Genomic DNA, 14956 nt, shown 5'->3' with positions numbered 1-14956 from the left:
CTAAGTGCTCCCCATCCCCCCCACGGCTTACCTTCTTCCCCTCCCCACAGCACCTGTATATATGTTTGTGCAGATTTATTACTCTATTTATTTTACTTGGACATATTTATTCTATTTATCTTATTTTGTTAATATGTTTTGTTCTGTTGTCCGTCTCCCCCTTCTAGCCTGCGAGCCCGCTGTTGGGTAGGGACCGTCTCTAGATGTTGCCAACTTGGACTTCCCAAGCGCTTAGTCCAGTGCTCTGCACACACTCAATAAATTCATTCACTCATTCATTCAATCGTATTTATTGAGCGCTTACTGTGTGCAGAGCACTGTACAGTAAGTGCTCAATAAATTAATTCATTCATTCAATCATATTTACTGAGCACTTACTGTGTGCAGAGCACTGTACAGTAAGCGCTCAATAAATTCATTCATTCAATTGTATTTATTCATTCATTCAGTCAGTCAGTCATATTTACTGAGCGCTAACTGTGCACAGAGCACTGGACTAGGCACTTGGGCAGTCCAAGTTGGCAACATCTAGAGACAGTCCCTACCCAACAGCGGGCTCACAGGCTGGAATTTATATGTACATATGTTTGTACATATTTATTACTCTATTTATTTATTTATTTTACTTGTACATATCTATTCTATTTATTTTTATTTTGTTAGTATGTTTGGTTTTGTTCTCTGTCTCCCCCTTTTAGCCTGTGAGCCCACTGGTGGGTAGGGACCATCTCTAGATGTTGCCAGCTTGTACTTCCCAAGCGCTTAGTACAGCGCTCTGCACACAGTAAGAGCTCAATAAATACAATTGATTGATTGATTGATTGTTGGGTAGGGACTGTCTCTATGTGTTGCCAGCTTGTACTTCCCAAGCGCTTAGTCCAGTGTTCTGCACGCAGTAAGCGCTCAATAAATACGATTGATTGATTGATTGATTGACTGAATGAATGCTCTGCACATAGTAAGTGCGTGAGCCCACTGTTGGGTAATAATAATAATAATAATAATAATAATGTTGGCATTTGTTAAGCGCTTACTATGTGCAAAGCACTGTTCTAAGCGCTGGGGGGGGGGGGGTACAAAGTGATCAGGTTGTCCCACGTAGGGACCGTCTCTATATGTTGCCAACTTGGACTTCCCAAGCGCTTCGTCCAGTGCTCTGCATACAGTAAGCACTCAATAAATACGACTGATTGATTGATTGAATTTATTGAGCGCTCACTGTGTGCAGAGCGCTGGACGAAGCGTATTTATTGAGCGCTGTGTGCAGAGCACTGGACTAAGCGCTTGGAAAGTCCAAGTTGGCAACATCTAGAGACGGTCCCTACCCAACAGCGGGCTCACAGGCTAGAAGGGGGAGACAGAAAACAAAACCAAACATACTAACAAAATAAAATAAATACAATAGATATGGACAAGTAAAATAAATAGAGTAATAAATATGCACAAACATACATACATACAAATTCTAGTCTGCGAGCCCGCTGTTGGGCAGGGACCATATCTAGATGTTGCCAACTTGTACTTCCCAAGCGCTTAGTCCAGTGCTCTGCACACAGTAAGCGCTCAATACGATTGATTGATTGACAGAATTTATTGAATGCTTACTGTGTGCAGAGCACTGGACGAAGCGTATTTATTGAGCGCTGCGTGCAGAGAACTGGACTAGGCGCTTGGGAAGTACGACTGAATAATAATGCCGGTATTTGTCATCATCATCATCATCAATCGTATTTATTGAGCGCTTACTATGTGCAGAGCGCCGTACTAAGCGCTTGGGAAGTCCAAATTGGCAACATCTAGAGACGGTCCCTACCCAACGGTGGGCTCATGGTCTAAAAGGGGGAGACAGAGAACAAAACCAAACATACTAACAAAATAAAATAGACTAGATATGTACAAGTAAAATAAATAAATAGAGTAATAAATATGTACAAACATATATATATATATACATATACTTGTTAAGCGCTTACTTGTACTTCCCAAGCGCTTAGTCCAGTGCTCTGCACATAGTAAGCGCTCAATCATCATCATCATCATCAATCGTATTTATTGAGCACTTACTGTGTGCAGAGCACTGGACTAAGCGCTTGGGAAGTACAAATTGGCAACATCTAGAGACGGCCCCTACCCAACAGTGGGCTCACAGTCTAGAGGGGGAGACAGAGAACAAAACCAAACATACTAACAAAATAAAATAAATAGACTAGATATGTACAAATAAAATAAATAAATAGAGTAATAAATATGTACAAACATATATATATACATATACTTGTTAAGCGCTTACTTGTACTTCCCAAGCGCTTAGTCCAGTGCTCTGCACATAGTAAGCGCTCAATCATCATCATCATCATCAATCGTATTTATTGAGCACTTACTGTGTGCAGAGCACTGGACTAAGCGCTTGGGAAGTACAAATTGGCAACATCTAGAGACGGCCCCTACCCAACAGCGGGCTCACAGTCTAGAAGGGGGAGACAGAGAACAAAACCAAACATACTAACAAAATAAAATAAATAGAATAGATATGTACAAGTAAAATAAATAGAGTAATAAATATGTACAAACATATATATATACATATATTTGTTAGGTGCTTACTTGTACTTCCCAAGCGCTTAGTACAGTGCTCTGCACATAGTAAGCGCTCAATCATCATCATCATCATCATCAACCGTATTTATTGAGCGCTTACTGTGTGCAGAGCGCTGTACTACGCGCTTGGGAAGTCCAAATTGGCAACACCTAGAGACAGTCCCTACCCACCAGTGGGCTCACAGTCTAAAAGGGGGAGACGGAGAACAAAACCAAACATACTAACAAAATAAAATAAATAGAACAGATATGCACAAGTAAAATAAATAAATAAATAGAGTAATAAATATGTACAAACATATATATATACACATATATTTGTTAAGTGCTTACTTGCACTTCCCAAGCGCTTAGTACAGTGCTCTGCACATAGTAAGCGCTCAATCATCATCATCATCATCAATCGTATTTATTGAGCGCTTACTATGTGCAGAGCGCTGTCCTAAGCGCTTGGGAAGTCCAAATTGGCAACATGTAGAGACAGTCCCTACCCAACAGTGGGCTCGCAGTCCAAAAGGGGGAGACAGAGAACAAAACCAAACATACTAACAAAATAAAATAAATAGAATAGATACGTACAAGTAAAAAAAATAAATAGAGTAATAAATATGTACAAACATATATATATATGCATATATTTGTTAAGCGCTTACTTGTACTTCCCAAGCGCTTAGTCCAGTGCTCTGCACATAGTAAGCGCTCAATCATCATCATCAATCGTATTTATTGAGCGCTTACTATGTGCAGAGCACTGGACTAAGCGCTTGGGAAGTACAAATCGGCAACATCTAGAGACGGTCCCTACCCAACAGTGGGCTCACGGTCTAAAAGGGGGAGACGGAGAACAAACCCAAACATACTAACAAAATAAAATAAATAGAATAGATATGTACAAGTAAAATAAACAAATAGAGTAATAAATATGTACAAACATATATATATATATACATATATTTGTTAAGCGCTTACTTGTACTTCCCAAGCGCTTAGTCCAGTGCTCTGCACATAGTAAGCGCTCAATCATCATCATCAATCGTATTTATTGAGCGCTTACTATGTGCAGAGCACTGGACTAAGCGCTTGGGAAGTACAAATCGGCAACATCTAGAGACGGTCCCTACCCAACAGTGGGCTCACAGTCTAAAAGGGGGAGACAGAGAACAAAACCAAACATACTAACAAAATAAAATAAATAGACTAGATATGTACAAGTAAAATAAATAAATCAACAGAGTAATAAATATGTACAAACATATATATATACATATATTTGTTAAGCGCTTACTTGTACTTCCCAAGCACTTAGCACAGTGCTCTGCACATAGTAAGCGCTCAATAATCATCATCAATTGTATTTATTGAGCGCTTACTATGTGCAGAGCACTGTACTAAGCGCTTGGGAAGTACAAATTGGCAACATCTAGAGACGGTCCCTACCCAACAGTGGGCTCACAGTCTCAATAAATACGATTGATGATGATGATGTGCAAAGCACTGTTCTAAGCGCTGGGGGGGAACACCAGGAGATGAGGTTGTCCCACGGGGGGGCTCACGGTCTTCATTCCCATTTTACAGATGAGGGAACTGAGGCCCAGAGAAGTGAAGGTCGCCCAGCAGACATGCGGGGCTTACCTCCTTCCCTTCCCCACAGCACCTGTATATATGTATATATGGTTGTACATATTTATTACTCTATTTATTTATTTATTTATTTATTTATTTTACTTGTACATTTCTATCCTACTTATTTTATTTTGTTGGTATGTTTGGTTCTGTTCTCTGTCTCCCCCTTTTAGACTGTGAGCCCACTGTTGGGTAGGGACTGTCTCTATGTGATGCCAATTTGTACTTCCCAAGCGCTTAGTCCAGTGCTCTGCACACAGTAAGCGCTCAATAAATACGATTGATTGATTGATTGCTGCGGGGGGGGCGGGATTCGAACCCACGACCTCCGACTCCCAAGCCGCGCCGCTTGAATGAATGGATGATTGCCCTGCACGTAGTGAGCGCTCCATCGAGGCGGTGGGATGCGTGAATGAATGAAGGAAGGAAGGAAGGAATGAATGAATGACTGCCCGAGCCGGGGGGGGGGGGGGGGGAGGAAGTGACCGGGGCCGGGCCGCACTCACCCATGGCGGCGTTGGCGTTGGCGTTGGGGCAGCGGGTCAAAGGTCACCTCCACAGCCCGGGTTGCATCCCGGAGGGCCGCGCGGCGGAGGCGGCGGCTTTGGCGTCGGCGGCCCCGCTACCTGCCCGTCCCCAGGAAGGCAGGCTCCGAAAAACAAACCGCTGGCCGCGCAGTCCCCGCCCGTCACTCACCGCCCCGCCCGCCAATCCGCGGCCCCGACGCACGGCGGGACCCGCCCCCGAGGCCGGCCCCCGCCAATCGGCGCCCGCCCGTCGGTGGCGGCCAGGCCCCGCCCCCGAGGCCGGCGCCCGCCAATCCGCGCGCTCCCCCGCCCCCCGAAGTCGGCGCCCGCCAATCCGCGCGCTCCCCTGCCCCCGAGGGGTCCCGCCCCGAGATCTGCGCCCGCCAATCCGCCCGCTTCCCTCAGGCCCCGCCCCCTAATCCGCCCCCGCCAATCCGCGCGTTTCCCCGGCCCCGACAGGCCCCCCCCCCACCCCCGATATCTGCGCCCGCCAATCTGTTGCGGTCAGGCCCCGCCCCCCGAAGTCGGCGCCCGCCAATCCGCGCGCTCTCCTGCCCCGAGGGGCCCCGCCCCGAGATCTGCGCCCGCCAATCCGCGCGCTTCCCTCAGGCCCCGCCCCCTAATCCGCCCCCGCCAGTCCGCGCGTTTCCCCGGCCCCGACAGGCGCCCCCCCCCGAGATCTGCGCCCGCCAATCTGTTGCAGTCAGGCCACGCCCCCGAAGTCGGCGCCCGCCAATCCGCGCGCTCTCCTACCCCGAGAGGCCCCGCCCCGAGACCTGCGCCCGTCAATCCGCGCGCTTCCCTCAGGCCCCGCCCCCTAATCCGCCCCCGCCAATCCGCGCGTTTCCCCGGCCCCGACAGGCGCCCCCCCCCCCGCGATCTGCGCCCGCCAATCCGTTGCAGTCAGGCCCCGCCCCCCCGAAGTCGGCGCCCGCCAATCCGCGCGCTCTCCTGCCCCCGACAGGCCCCGCCCCGAAATCCGCGCCCGCCAATCCGTTGCAGTCAGGCCCCGCCCCCCGAAATCGGCCCCCGCCAATCCGCGCGCTCTCCAGCCCCCGATAGGCCCCGCCCTTATAACTGCGCCCGCCAATCCGCGCGCTCCCCTCAGGCCCCACCCCGAAATCCGCCCCCACCAATCCGCGCGCTCCCCCGGCCCCCAGGCCCCGCCCCGAAATCCGCGCACGCCATTCCGTGGCAGTCAGGCCCCGCCCCCGAAATCTGTGCCCGCCAATCCGCACGCTCCCCGCCCCCCAAAGGGCCCCCCGCCCCTAGATAAACGCCCGTCAATCCGTGCGATCCCAAGGACCCGCCCCGAAATCCGCCCCCGCCAATCCGCGCGCTCCCCCGACCCCGACAGGCCCCTCCCCGAGAGCTGTGCCCTCCAATCTGTTGCAGTCAGGCCCCGCCCCCCGAAATCGGCGCCCGCCAATCCGCGCGCTCTCCTGCCCCAGATAGGCCCCGCCCTTATATCTGCGCCCGCAAATCCGCGCGCTCCCTTCAGGCCCCACCCCGAAATCAGCCCCCACCAATCTGCGCGCTCCTCCGCCCCCGACAGGCCCCGCCCCTAGATCTGCGCCCGCCAATCTGTTGCAGTCAGACCCCGCCCCCGAAGTCGGCGCCCGCCAATCCGCGCGCTCCCTCGGCCCCCTCAGGCCCCGCCCCGAAATCCGCGCCCGCCAATCTGTTGCAGTCAGGCCCCGCCCCCGAAATCGGCCCCCGCCAATCCGCACGCTCTCCCGGCCCCCAGGCCCCACCCCTAGATCTGCGCCCGCCAATCCGCGCGACCCCCCAGGCCCCGCCCCGAAATCCGCTCCCGCCACACCGCGCGCTTCCCCGCCCCCCGACAGGCCCCGCCCCCGAAGTCGGCGCCTGCCAATCCGCGCGCTCCCCCGCCCCCGATAGGCCCCGCCCCTACGTCTGCGCCCGCCAATCCGCGCGTCCCCGCAGGCCCCGCCCCGAAATCCGCGCTCGCCAATCCGTTGCAGCCGGGCCCCGCCCCCGAAATCTGCGCCCGCCAATCCGCGCGCCCCCAGCGGAGGTCAGGCCCCGCCCCGAAACCCGCCAATCCGTTGCAGCCAAGCCCCGCCCCTCCATCTGCGCCCGCCAATCCCGGACGACCACTCTTTCTCTCCCCCCCACCCCGCCCCGCTAATGGAGAATTCCTCCTCGGCGGCCAATGGGAGAAGAGGAGGCCGCGGCCAGGGCCCGCCCCCTCCCCGCGCACTCTGATTGGCTGCCGATCATCGGGAGGGCCCCGCCCACCCCCTAGCTGGGCCAATCGGTGGCTGCGATTGGAGCCCCGCCCAGGCTGGAACCGCCTGGAGGTCACGTGCGGCGCGCGCCGGCTTCTTATTGAGCGCCCTCTGCAGGCGCGGCACTGTACTAGGCGCTGGGGACCAGTTGGTAGATGCGATTCTGGTCCGCAAGGGGTTTGCATTTCATTCATTCACTTATTCAATCGTATTTATTGAGCGCTTCCTGTGTGCAGGGCACTGTACTAGGCGCTCCTCCTAACCACCTTCGAACGGCGCTGGAGGTCTCCTCCCCACCTGCTGAGGCTACAGGCTCCGGCTCATCATCATCATCATCAATAGCATCAAGAAGCATTGTGGCTTAATAATGATAATAATAATAATAATAATGGCATTTATTAAGCGCTTACTATGTGCAAAGCACTGTTCTAAGCGCTGGGGAGGTTACAAGGTGATCAGGTTGTCCCACGGGGGGCTCCCAGTCTTCATCCCCATTTTCCAGATGAGGGAACTGAGGCCCAGAGAAGTGACTTGCCCAAAGTCACCCAGCTGACAATTGGCAGAGCCGGGATTTGAACCCATGACCCCTGACTCCAAAACCTGCGCTCTTTCCACTGAGCCACGCTGCTTAGTAACAATAATTAGTAACAGCAATTGGGAACAGCAGTATTTATGGAGCGCCTACTTTGTGTATTGGGGAGAGCCCGGGCTTGGGAGTCTGAGGTCGTGGGTTCTAATCCTAACTTTGCCCCTTGTCAGCTGTGTGACTTTGGGCGAGCCACTTCACTTCTCCGTGCCTCAGTTCCCTCATCTGTCAAATGGGGATGAAGACTGGGAGCCCCCCCGTGGGACAACCTGATTGCCCTGTAACCTCCCCAGCGCTTAGAACAGTCTTTTGCACATAGTAAGCGCTTAATAAATGCCATCATTATTATTATTATTACGCCAGCGCTTAGAACAGTGCTTGGCACATAGTAAGCACTTAACAAATATCATTATTATTCTTATTAATTAAGCACTTACTAATAATAATAAACAACCCAATGACCTTGTATCTACCCCAGCGCTTAAAACGGTGCTTGGCACAGAGTAAGCACTTAACAAATACCATCATTATTATTATTATTATTATTTATTAAGCACTAATAGTAATAACCCAAATTACCTTGTATCTACCCCACTCTTAGTGCTTGGCACAGAGTAAGCGCTTAACAAATACCATCATTATTATTATTTATTAAGCACTAATAATAATAACCCCGATTACCTTGTATCTACCCCAGTGCTTAGAACAGTGCTTGGCACAGAGTAAGCACTTAACAAATACCATCATTATTATTATTATTTATTAAGCACTAATAATAATAACCCCGATTACCTTGTATCTACCCCAGTGCTTAGAACGGTGCTTGGCACAGAGTAAGTGCTTAACAAATACCATCATTATTACTATGGTATTTGTTAGGTGCCGGACCCAATCCCTGTCCCATGTGGGGCTCAGTCTTCATCCCCATTTTCCAGATGAGGGAACTGAGGCCCAGAGAAGGGAAGCGACTCACACAAGGTCACACAGCAGACAGGTGGTCCTTCCGACTCCCAGGCCGGGCTCTATGCACTAATAATAATAATAATGACTATATTTAATATGATATAATATATAAATGATATTATTATAATTTCTCTGTCTCCCCCTTTTAGACTGTGAGCCCACTGTTGGGTAGGGACTGTTTCTATATGTTGCCAACTTGGACTTCCCAAGCGCTTAGTCCAGTGCTCTGCACACAGTAAGCGCTCAATAAATACGATTGATTGATTGATAATGATGGTATTTATTAAGCTCTATGTACAAAGCACCGTTCTAAGCACTGGGGGAGATTCGAACCCACAACCTGTCTCCCAAGCCCGTGCTCTTTCCACTAAGCCACGCCGCTTCTCGCGTACTAGTTGGCGGTCTTTAGCTTTCCGTGTCTTAAGACAAATTTCTCCTGTCTCCCATCTTTTCCGAAGGCGGGGTGGGGTGGCGTCAACACATCTTTTTTAAAAAAGAAATTTAATGGTATTTGTTAAGCGTTTACTATGTGTCTGTTGGGGTGGATACAAGTTAGGTTGGAAACAGTCCCTGTCCCTCATGGGGCTCAGTCTCAGTCATCATCATCATCAATCGTATTTATTGAGCGCTTACTGTGTGCAGAGCACTGGACTAAGCGCTTGGGAAGTACAAGTTGGCAACAGTCTTGGGGAAGTGGAAAGCGCCCGGGCTTTGGAGTCAGAGGTCGTGGGTTCAAATCCCGGCTCCGCCAATTGTCAGCTGGGTGACTTTGGGCAAGTCACTTCACTTCGCTGGGCCTCAGTTACCTCATCTGGAAAATGGGGATGAAGACTGTGAGCCCCCCGTGGGACAACTTGATCACCTTGTGACCTCCCCAGCACTTAGAACAGTGCTTTGCACATAGTAAGTGCTTAATAAATGCCATTATTATTATTATTATTAAAAGGAGGGAGAACAGGTATCAAATCATGGGTACAAATCCCGGCTCTGCCAATTGTCAGCTGGGTGACTTTGGGCAAGTCACTTCACTTCTCTGGGCCTCAGTTCCCTCATCTGGAAAATGGGGATTAAGACTGTGAGCCCCCCGTGGGACAACCTGATCACCTTGTGACCTCCCCAGCGCTTAGAACAGGGCTTTGCACATAGTAAGCGCTTAATAAATGCCATTATTATTATTATTATTATTAAAAGGAGGGAGAACAGGTATCAAATCATGGGTACAAATCCCGGCTCTGCCAATTGTCAGCTGGGTGACTTTGGGCAAGTCACTTCACTTCTCTGGGCCTCAGTTCCCTCATCTGGAAAATGGGGATGAAGACTGGGAGCCCCCCGTGGGCCAACCTGATCACCTGTAACCTCCCCAGCGCTTAGAACGGTGCTTTGCCCATAGTAAGCGCTTAATAAATGCTATTTTAAAAAATCCTCATTTTGCAGTTGAAGAAACTGAGGCATGGTGAAGTGACTTACCCAAGGTCGCACAGCAGGCAAGTGGTGGAGTCAGGATTCGAACCCAAGCCCCCTGGCTCCCAGGCCCAGACTTTATCCACTAGGCCATGCTTGTCTTGTCTTCTAAAGGTAACTCTGCAGAGGCTGTACAAGGCCTCAGACCCTACGTGCCTCTTTGAAGCAGCGTGGCTCAGTGGAAAGAGCCCGGGCTTTGGAGTCAGAGGTCGTGGGTTCAAATCCCGGCTCCGCCAATTGTCAGCTGGGTGACTTTGGGCAAGTCACTTCACTTTGCTGGGCCTCAGTTCCCTCATCTGCAAAATGGGGAAGAAGCCTGTGAGCACCCCGTGGGACAACCTGATCACCTTGTAACAAATGCCATCACTATTAGTAGTAGTAGAGACAATCCTGCCCTCAAGGAGCTTCTAGTCTGGTTCGGTAGGGATAACGATAATAATGATGGTATTTGTTAAGCGCTATGTGCAAAGCACTGTTCTAAGCGCTGGGGAGGTTACAAAAATACGATTGAATGAATGAATCAAAATATACGTACTGTGAGCCCGCTGTTGGGTAGGGACCGCCTCTATATGTTGCCAACTTGTACTTCCCAAGCGCTTAGTACAGTGCTCTGCACACAGTAAGCGCTCAACAAATACGATTGAATGAATGAATACATATATACGTATAATTCTCTTTATTAATAATAATGATGACGGTATTTGTTAAGGGCTAAGTGCAAAGCACCGTTCTAAGCGCCGGGGGGATACAAGGCAATGAGGTTGTCCCACGTGGGGCTCGCGGTCTTCATCCCCATTTTCCAGGTGAGGGAACTGAGGCCCAGAGAAGTGAAGTGACTTGCGCAAAGTCACACAGCTGACAAGTGGCGGAGCCGGGATTAGAACCCATGACCTCTGACTCCCAAACCCGGGCTCTTCCCACTGAGCCACATGGCTTCTTTTCATTCATTCATTCATTCAATGTTCCCAACTTGTACTTCCCAAGTGCTTAGTCCAGTGCTCTGCACACAGTAAGCGCTCAATAAATACGATTGATTGATTGATCAGGTTGTCCCACGGGGGGCTCGCAGTTTTAATCCCCATTTTACAGATGAGGTCACTGAGGAATGGAGAAGCGACTTGCCCAAAGTCACACAGCTGACAGCTGGCGGAGCCGGGATTTGAACCCATGACCTCTGACTCCTGGCTTTCCACGGAGCCACGCTGCTTCTCTGGAGGTGCAGCTGGGCAAACTGGCTGGGGGCAGCGGGCAGGACTCCCCCGAAGAAGACCCTGGCAGGACTTTTCATCATCATCATCATCATCAATTGTATTTATTGAGCGTTTACTGTGTGCAGAGCACTGTACTAAGCGCTTGGGAAGTCCAAATTGGCAACATCTAGAGACAGTCCCTACCCAACAGTGGGCTCACAGTCTAAAAGGGGGAGACAGAGAACAAAACCAAACGTACTAACAAAATAAAATGAATAGAATAGATATGGACAAGTAAAATAAATGGAGTAATAAATATGTACAAACATATATACATATATACAGGTGCTGTGGACCCCAGCCCCACCAGTGGGATGCCGCAACTTCCCCCTCCTTCCTCTCCCCCTCGTCCCCCTCTCCATCCCCCCATCTTACCTCCTTCCCTTCCCCACAGCACCTGTATAGATGTATATATGGTTGTACATATTTATTACTCTATTTATTTTACTTGTACATTTCTATCCTATTCATTTTATTTTGTTGGTCTGTTTGGTTCTGTCCTCTGTCTCCCCCTTTTAGACTGTGAGCCCACTGTTGGGTAGGGACTGTCTCTATGTGTTGCCAACTTGGACTTCCCAAGCGCTTAGTACAGTGCTCTGCACATAGTAAGCGCTCAATAAATACGACTGATTGATTGATTGATTGATTCAGGCCGGGCATCGTCATCGTCAATCATATTGATTGTGCCCCTGGGCAGAGGGAGAGGGGAGGGCGAGAAATGACCGTGACCGACGGGCAGAGCCCGGCCCCGAGACCCCGACGGACAACCGGCGACCTCAAGCAGGTCCCCGCTCTTTCGGGTGCAGGACTGGCCACACTTCCACACGATCCCTGTTTCTCGCGGGAAAATATCACTTACGGCGTTTATTAAGTTATTTGCCCCACACCTTCTAGCTCTCTTCCTCCCTTCAAGGCCCTACTGAGAGCTCACCTCCTCCGGGAGGCCTTCCCAGACTGAGCCCCTTCCTTCCTCTCCCCCTCGTCCCCCTCTCCATCCCCCCCCCCACACCACCTGTATATATGTTTGTACGTATTTATTACTCTATTTATTTTACTTGTACATATCATCATCATCAATCGTATTTATTGAGCGCTTACTGTGTGCAGAGCACTATATGTATATATGGTTGTACATATTTATTACTCTATTTATTTTACTTGTACATTTCTATCCTACTTATTTTATTTTGTTGGTATGTTTGGTTCTGTTCTCTGTCTCCCCCTTTTAGACTGTGAGCCCACTGTTGGGTAGGGACTGTCTCTATGTGATGCCAATTTGGACTTCCCAAGCGCTTAGTACAGTGCTCTGCACATAGTAAGCGCTCAATAAATACGATTGATTGATTGATTGATTGATTGATTGATTGAGCACTGGACTAAGCGCTTGGGAAGTACAAATTGGCAACATCTAGAGACAGTCCCTACCCAACCGTGGGCTCACATATCTATTCTATTTATTTTATTTTGTTAGTATGTTTGGTTTTGTTCTCCGTCTCCCCCTTTTAGCCTGTGAGCCCGCTGCTGGGTAGGGACCGTCTCTATATGTTGCCAATTTGTACTTCCCAAGCGCTTAGTCCAGTGCTCTGCACACAGTAAGCGCTCAATAAATACGATCGATTGAATAAATGAAGGCTTCTAGTGCCAATTTGTACTTCCCAAGCGCTTAGTCCAGTGCTCTGCACACAGGAAGCGCTCAATAAATACGATCGATTGATTGAATAAATGAAGGCTTCTAGTGCCAATTTGTACTTCCCAAGCGCTTAGTCCAGTGCTCTGCACACAGTAAGCGCTCAATAAATACGATCGATCGAATAAATGAAGGCTTCTAGTGCCAATTTGCACTTCCCAAGCGCTTAGTCCAGTGCTCTGCGCACAGTAAGCGCTCAATAAATACGATTGATTGATTGAATAAATGAATGCTTCTAGTGTAATGTAATGTAATAATGGCATTTGTTAAGCGCTTACTATGTGCAAAGCACTGTTCTAAGCGCTGGGGGGGATACAAGGTGATCAGGTTGTCCCACGTGGGGCTCACAGTCTTAATCCCCATTTTACAGATGAGGGAACTGAGGCTCAGAGAAGTTAAGTGACTTGCCCAAGGTCACACAGCAGGTATGTGGCAGAGCGGGATTGCCAATTTGTACTTCCCAAGCGCTTAGTCCAGTGCTCTGCACACAGTAAGCGCTCAATAAATACGATCGATCGAATAAATGAATGCTTCTAGTGCCAATTTGTACTTCCCCAGCGCTTAGTCCAGTGCTCTGCACACAGGAAGCGCTCAATAAATACGATTGATTGATTGAATAAATGAATGCTTCTAGTGTAATGTAATGTAATAATGGCATTTGTTAAGCGCTTACTATGTGCAAAGCACTGTTCTAAGCGCTGGGGGGGATACAAGGTGATCAGGTTGTCCCACGTGGGGCTCACAGTCTTAATCCCCATTTTACAGATGAGGGAACTGAGGCTCAGAGAAGTTAAGTGACTTGCCCAAGGTCACACAGCAGGTATGAGGCAGAGCGGGATTGCCAATTTGTACTTCCCAAGCGCTTAGTCCAGTGCTCTGCACACAGTAAGCGCTCAATACGATTGATTGACTGAATAAATGAATGCTTCTAGTGCCAATTTGTACTTCCCAAGCGCTTAGTCCAGTGCTCTGCACACAGTAAGCGCTCAATAAATGCGATTGATTGAATAAATGAATGCTTCTAGTGCCAATTTGTACTTCCCAAGCGCTTAGTCCAGTGCTCTGCACACAGTAAGCGCTCAATAAATACGATTGATTGATTGAATAAATGAATGCTTCTAGTGCCCATTTGTACTTCCCAAGCGCTTAGTCCAGTGCTCTGCACACAGTAAGCACTCAATAAATACGATTGATTGATTGAATAAATGAATGCTTCTAGTGTAATGTAATGTAATAATGGCATTTGTTAAGCGCTTACTATGTGCAAAGCACTGTTTTAAGCGCTGGGGGGGATACAAGGTGATCAGGTTGTCCCACGTGGGGCTCACAGTCTTAATCCCCATTTTACAGATGAGGGAACTGAGGCTCAGAGAAGTTAAGTGACTTGCCCAAGGTCACACAGCAGGTATGTGGCAGAGCGGGATTGCCAATTTGTACTTCCCAAGCGCTTAGTCCAGTGCTCTGCACACAGTAAGCGCTCAATAAATACGACTGATTGAATAAATGAATGCTTCTAGTGCCAACTTGGACTTCCCAAGCACTTAGTCCAGTGCTCTGCACACAGTAAGCGCTCAATAAATACGATTGATTGATTGAATAAATGAATGCTTCTAGTGCCAACTTGTACTTCCCAAGCGCTTAGTCCAGTGCTCTAAACACAGTAAGCGCTCAATAAATACGATTGATTGATTGAATAAATGAATGCTTCTAGTGCCAATTTGTACTTCCCAAGCGCTTAGTCCAGTGCTCTGCACACAGTAAGCGCTCAATAAATACGATTGATTGACTGAATAAATGAATGCTTCTAGTGCCAATTTGTACTTCCCAAGCGCTTAGTCCAGTGCTGTGCACACAGTAAGCGCTCAATAAATACGATTGATTGAATAAATGAATGCTTCTAGTGCCAATTTGTACTTCCCGAGCGCTTAGTCCAGTGCTCTGCACACAGGAAGCGCTCAATACTATTGATTGATTAAATAAATGAATGCTTCTAGTGCCAATTTGTACTT

General features: G+C 49.1%; 2 protein-coding genes across 2 annotated transcripts in view; one reads left to right on the top strand and one right to left on the bottom strand.

The window, feature by feature from the left end:
• MAP3K3 (mitogen-activated protein kinase kinase kinase 3) overlaps window positions 1-4823 on the bottom strand; it is an 86884-nt gene extending 82061 nt beyond the window's left edge. The window contains exon 1 of the mRNA XM_038753673.1: window positions 4728-4823. Within this exon, the coding sequence (XP_038609601.1) occupies window positions 4728-4731 (4 nt within the window). The 5' untranslated portion in view covers window positions 4732-4823. The remainder of the gene's footprint in view (window positions 1-4727) is intronic.
• On the top strand, window positions 4730-7017 carry LOC119934721 (basic proline-rich protein-like). Its single transcript, XM_038754270.1, has 6 exons — window positions 4730-4865; window positions 4900-5749; window positions 5857-6038; window positions 6200-6437; window positions 6541-6786; window positions 6906-7017. Exons 1-6 carry the CDS (start codon window positions 4730-4732, stop codon window positions 7015-7017), a joined length of 1764 nt encoding a protein of 587 aa, XP_038610198.1.
• Window positions 7018-14956: the final 7939 nt, after the last annotated feature.

Source organism: Tachyglossus aculeatus, chromosome 11 (assembly GCF_015852505.1).
Source record: "Tachyglossus aculeatus isolate mTacAcu1 chromosome 11, mTacAcu1.pri, whole genome shotgun sequence".
In the NCBI taxonomy this organism is placed as follows: Eukaryota; Metazoa; Chordata; class Mammalia; order Monotremata; family Tachyglossidae; genus Tachyglossus; species Tachyglossus aculeatus.
The sequence above is the reverse complement of the archived record's forward strand: the minus strand, read 5'-3'. Positions and strand labels throughout refer to the sequence as shown.

Bases quoted from the DNA above. Each gene is read 5' to 3' on its own strand.
- LOC119934721 (XM_038754270.1), top strand. From the start codon at position 4,730: ATGGCGGCGTTGGCGTTGGCGTTGGGGCAGCGGGTCAAAGGTCACCTC. The intron at 5,750-5,856 runs GTCAGGCCCCGC...CGCTCCCCTCAG, and splicing joins GCGCCCGCCAATCCGTTGCA to GCCCCACCCCGAAATCCGCC. The intron at 6,039-6,199 runs GTGCGATCCCAA...CTCCTGCCCCAG, and splicing joins AGATAAACGCCCGTCAATCC to ATAGGCCCCGCCCTTATATC.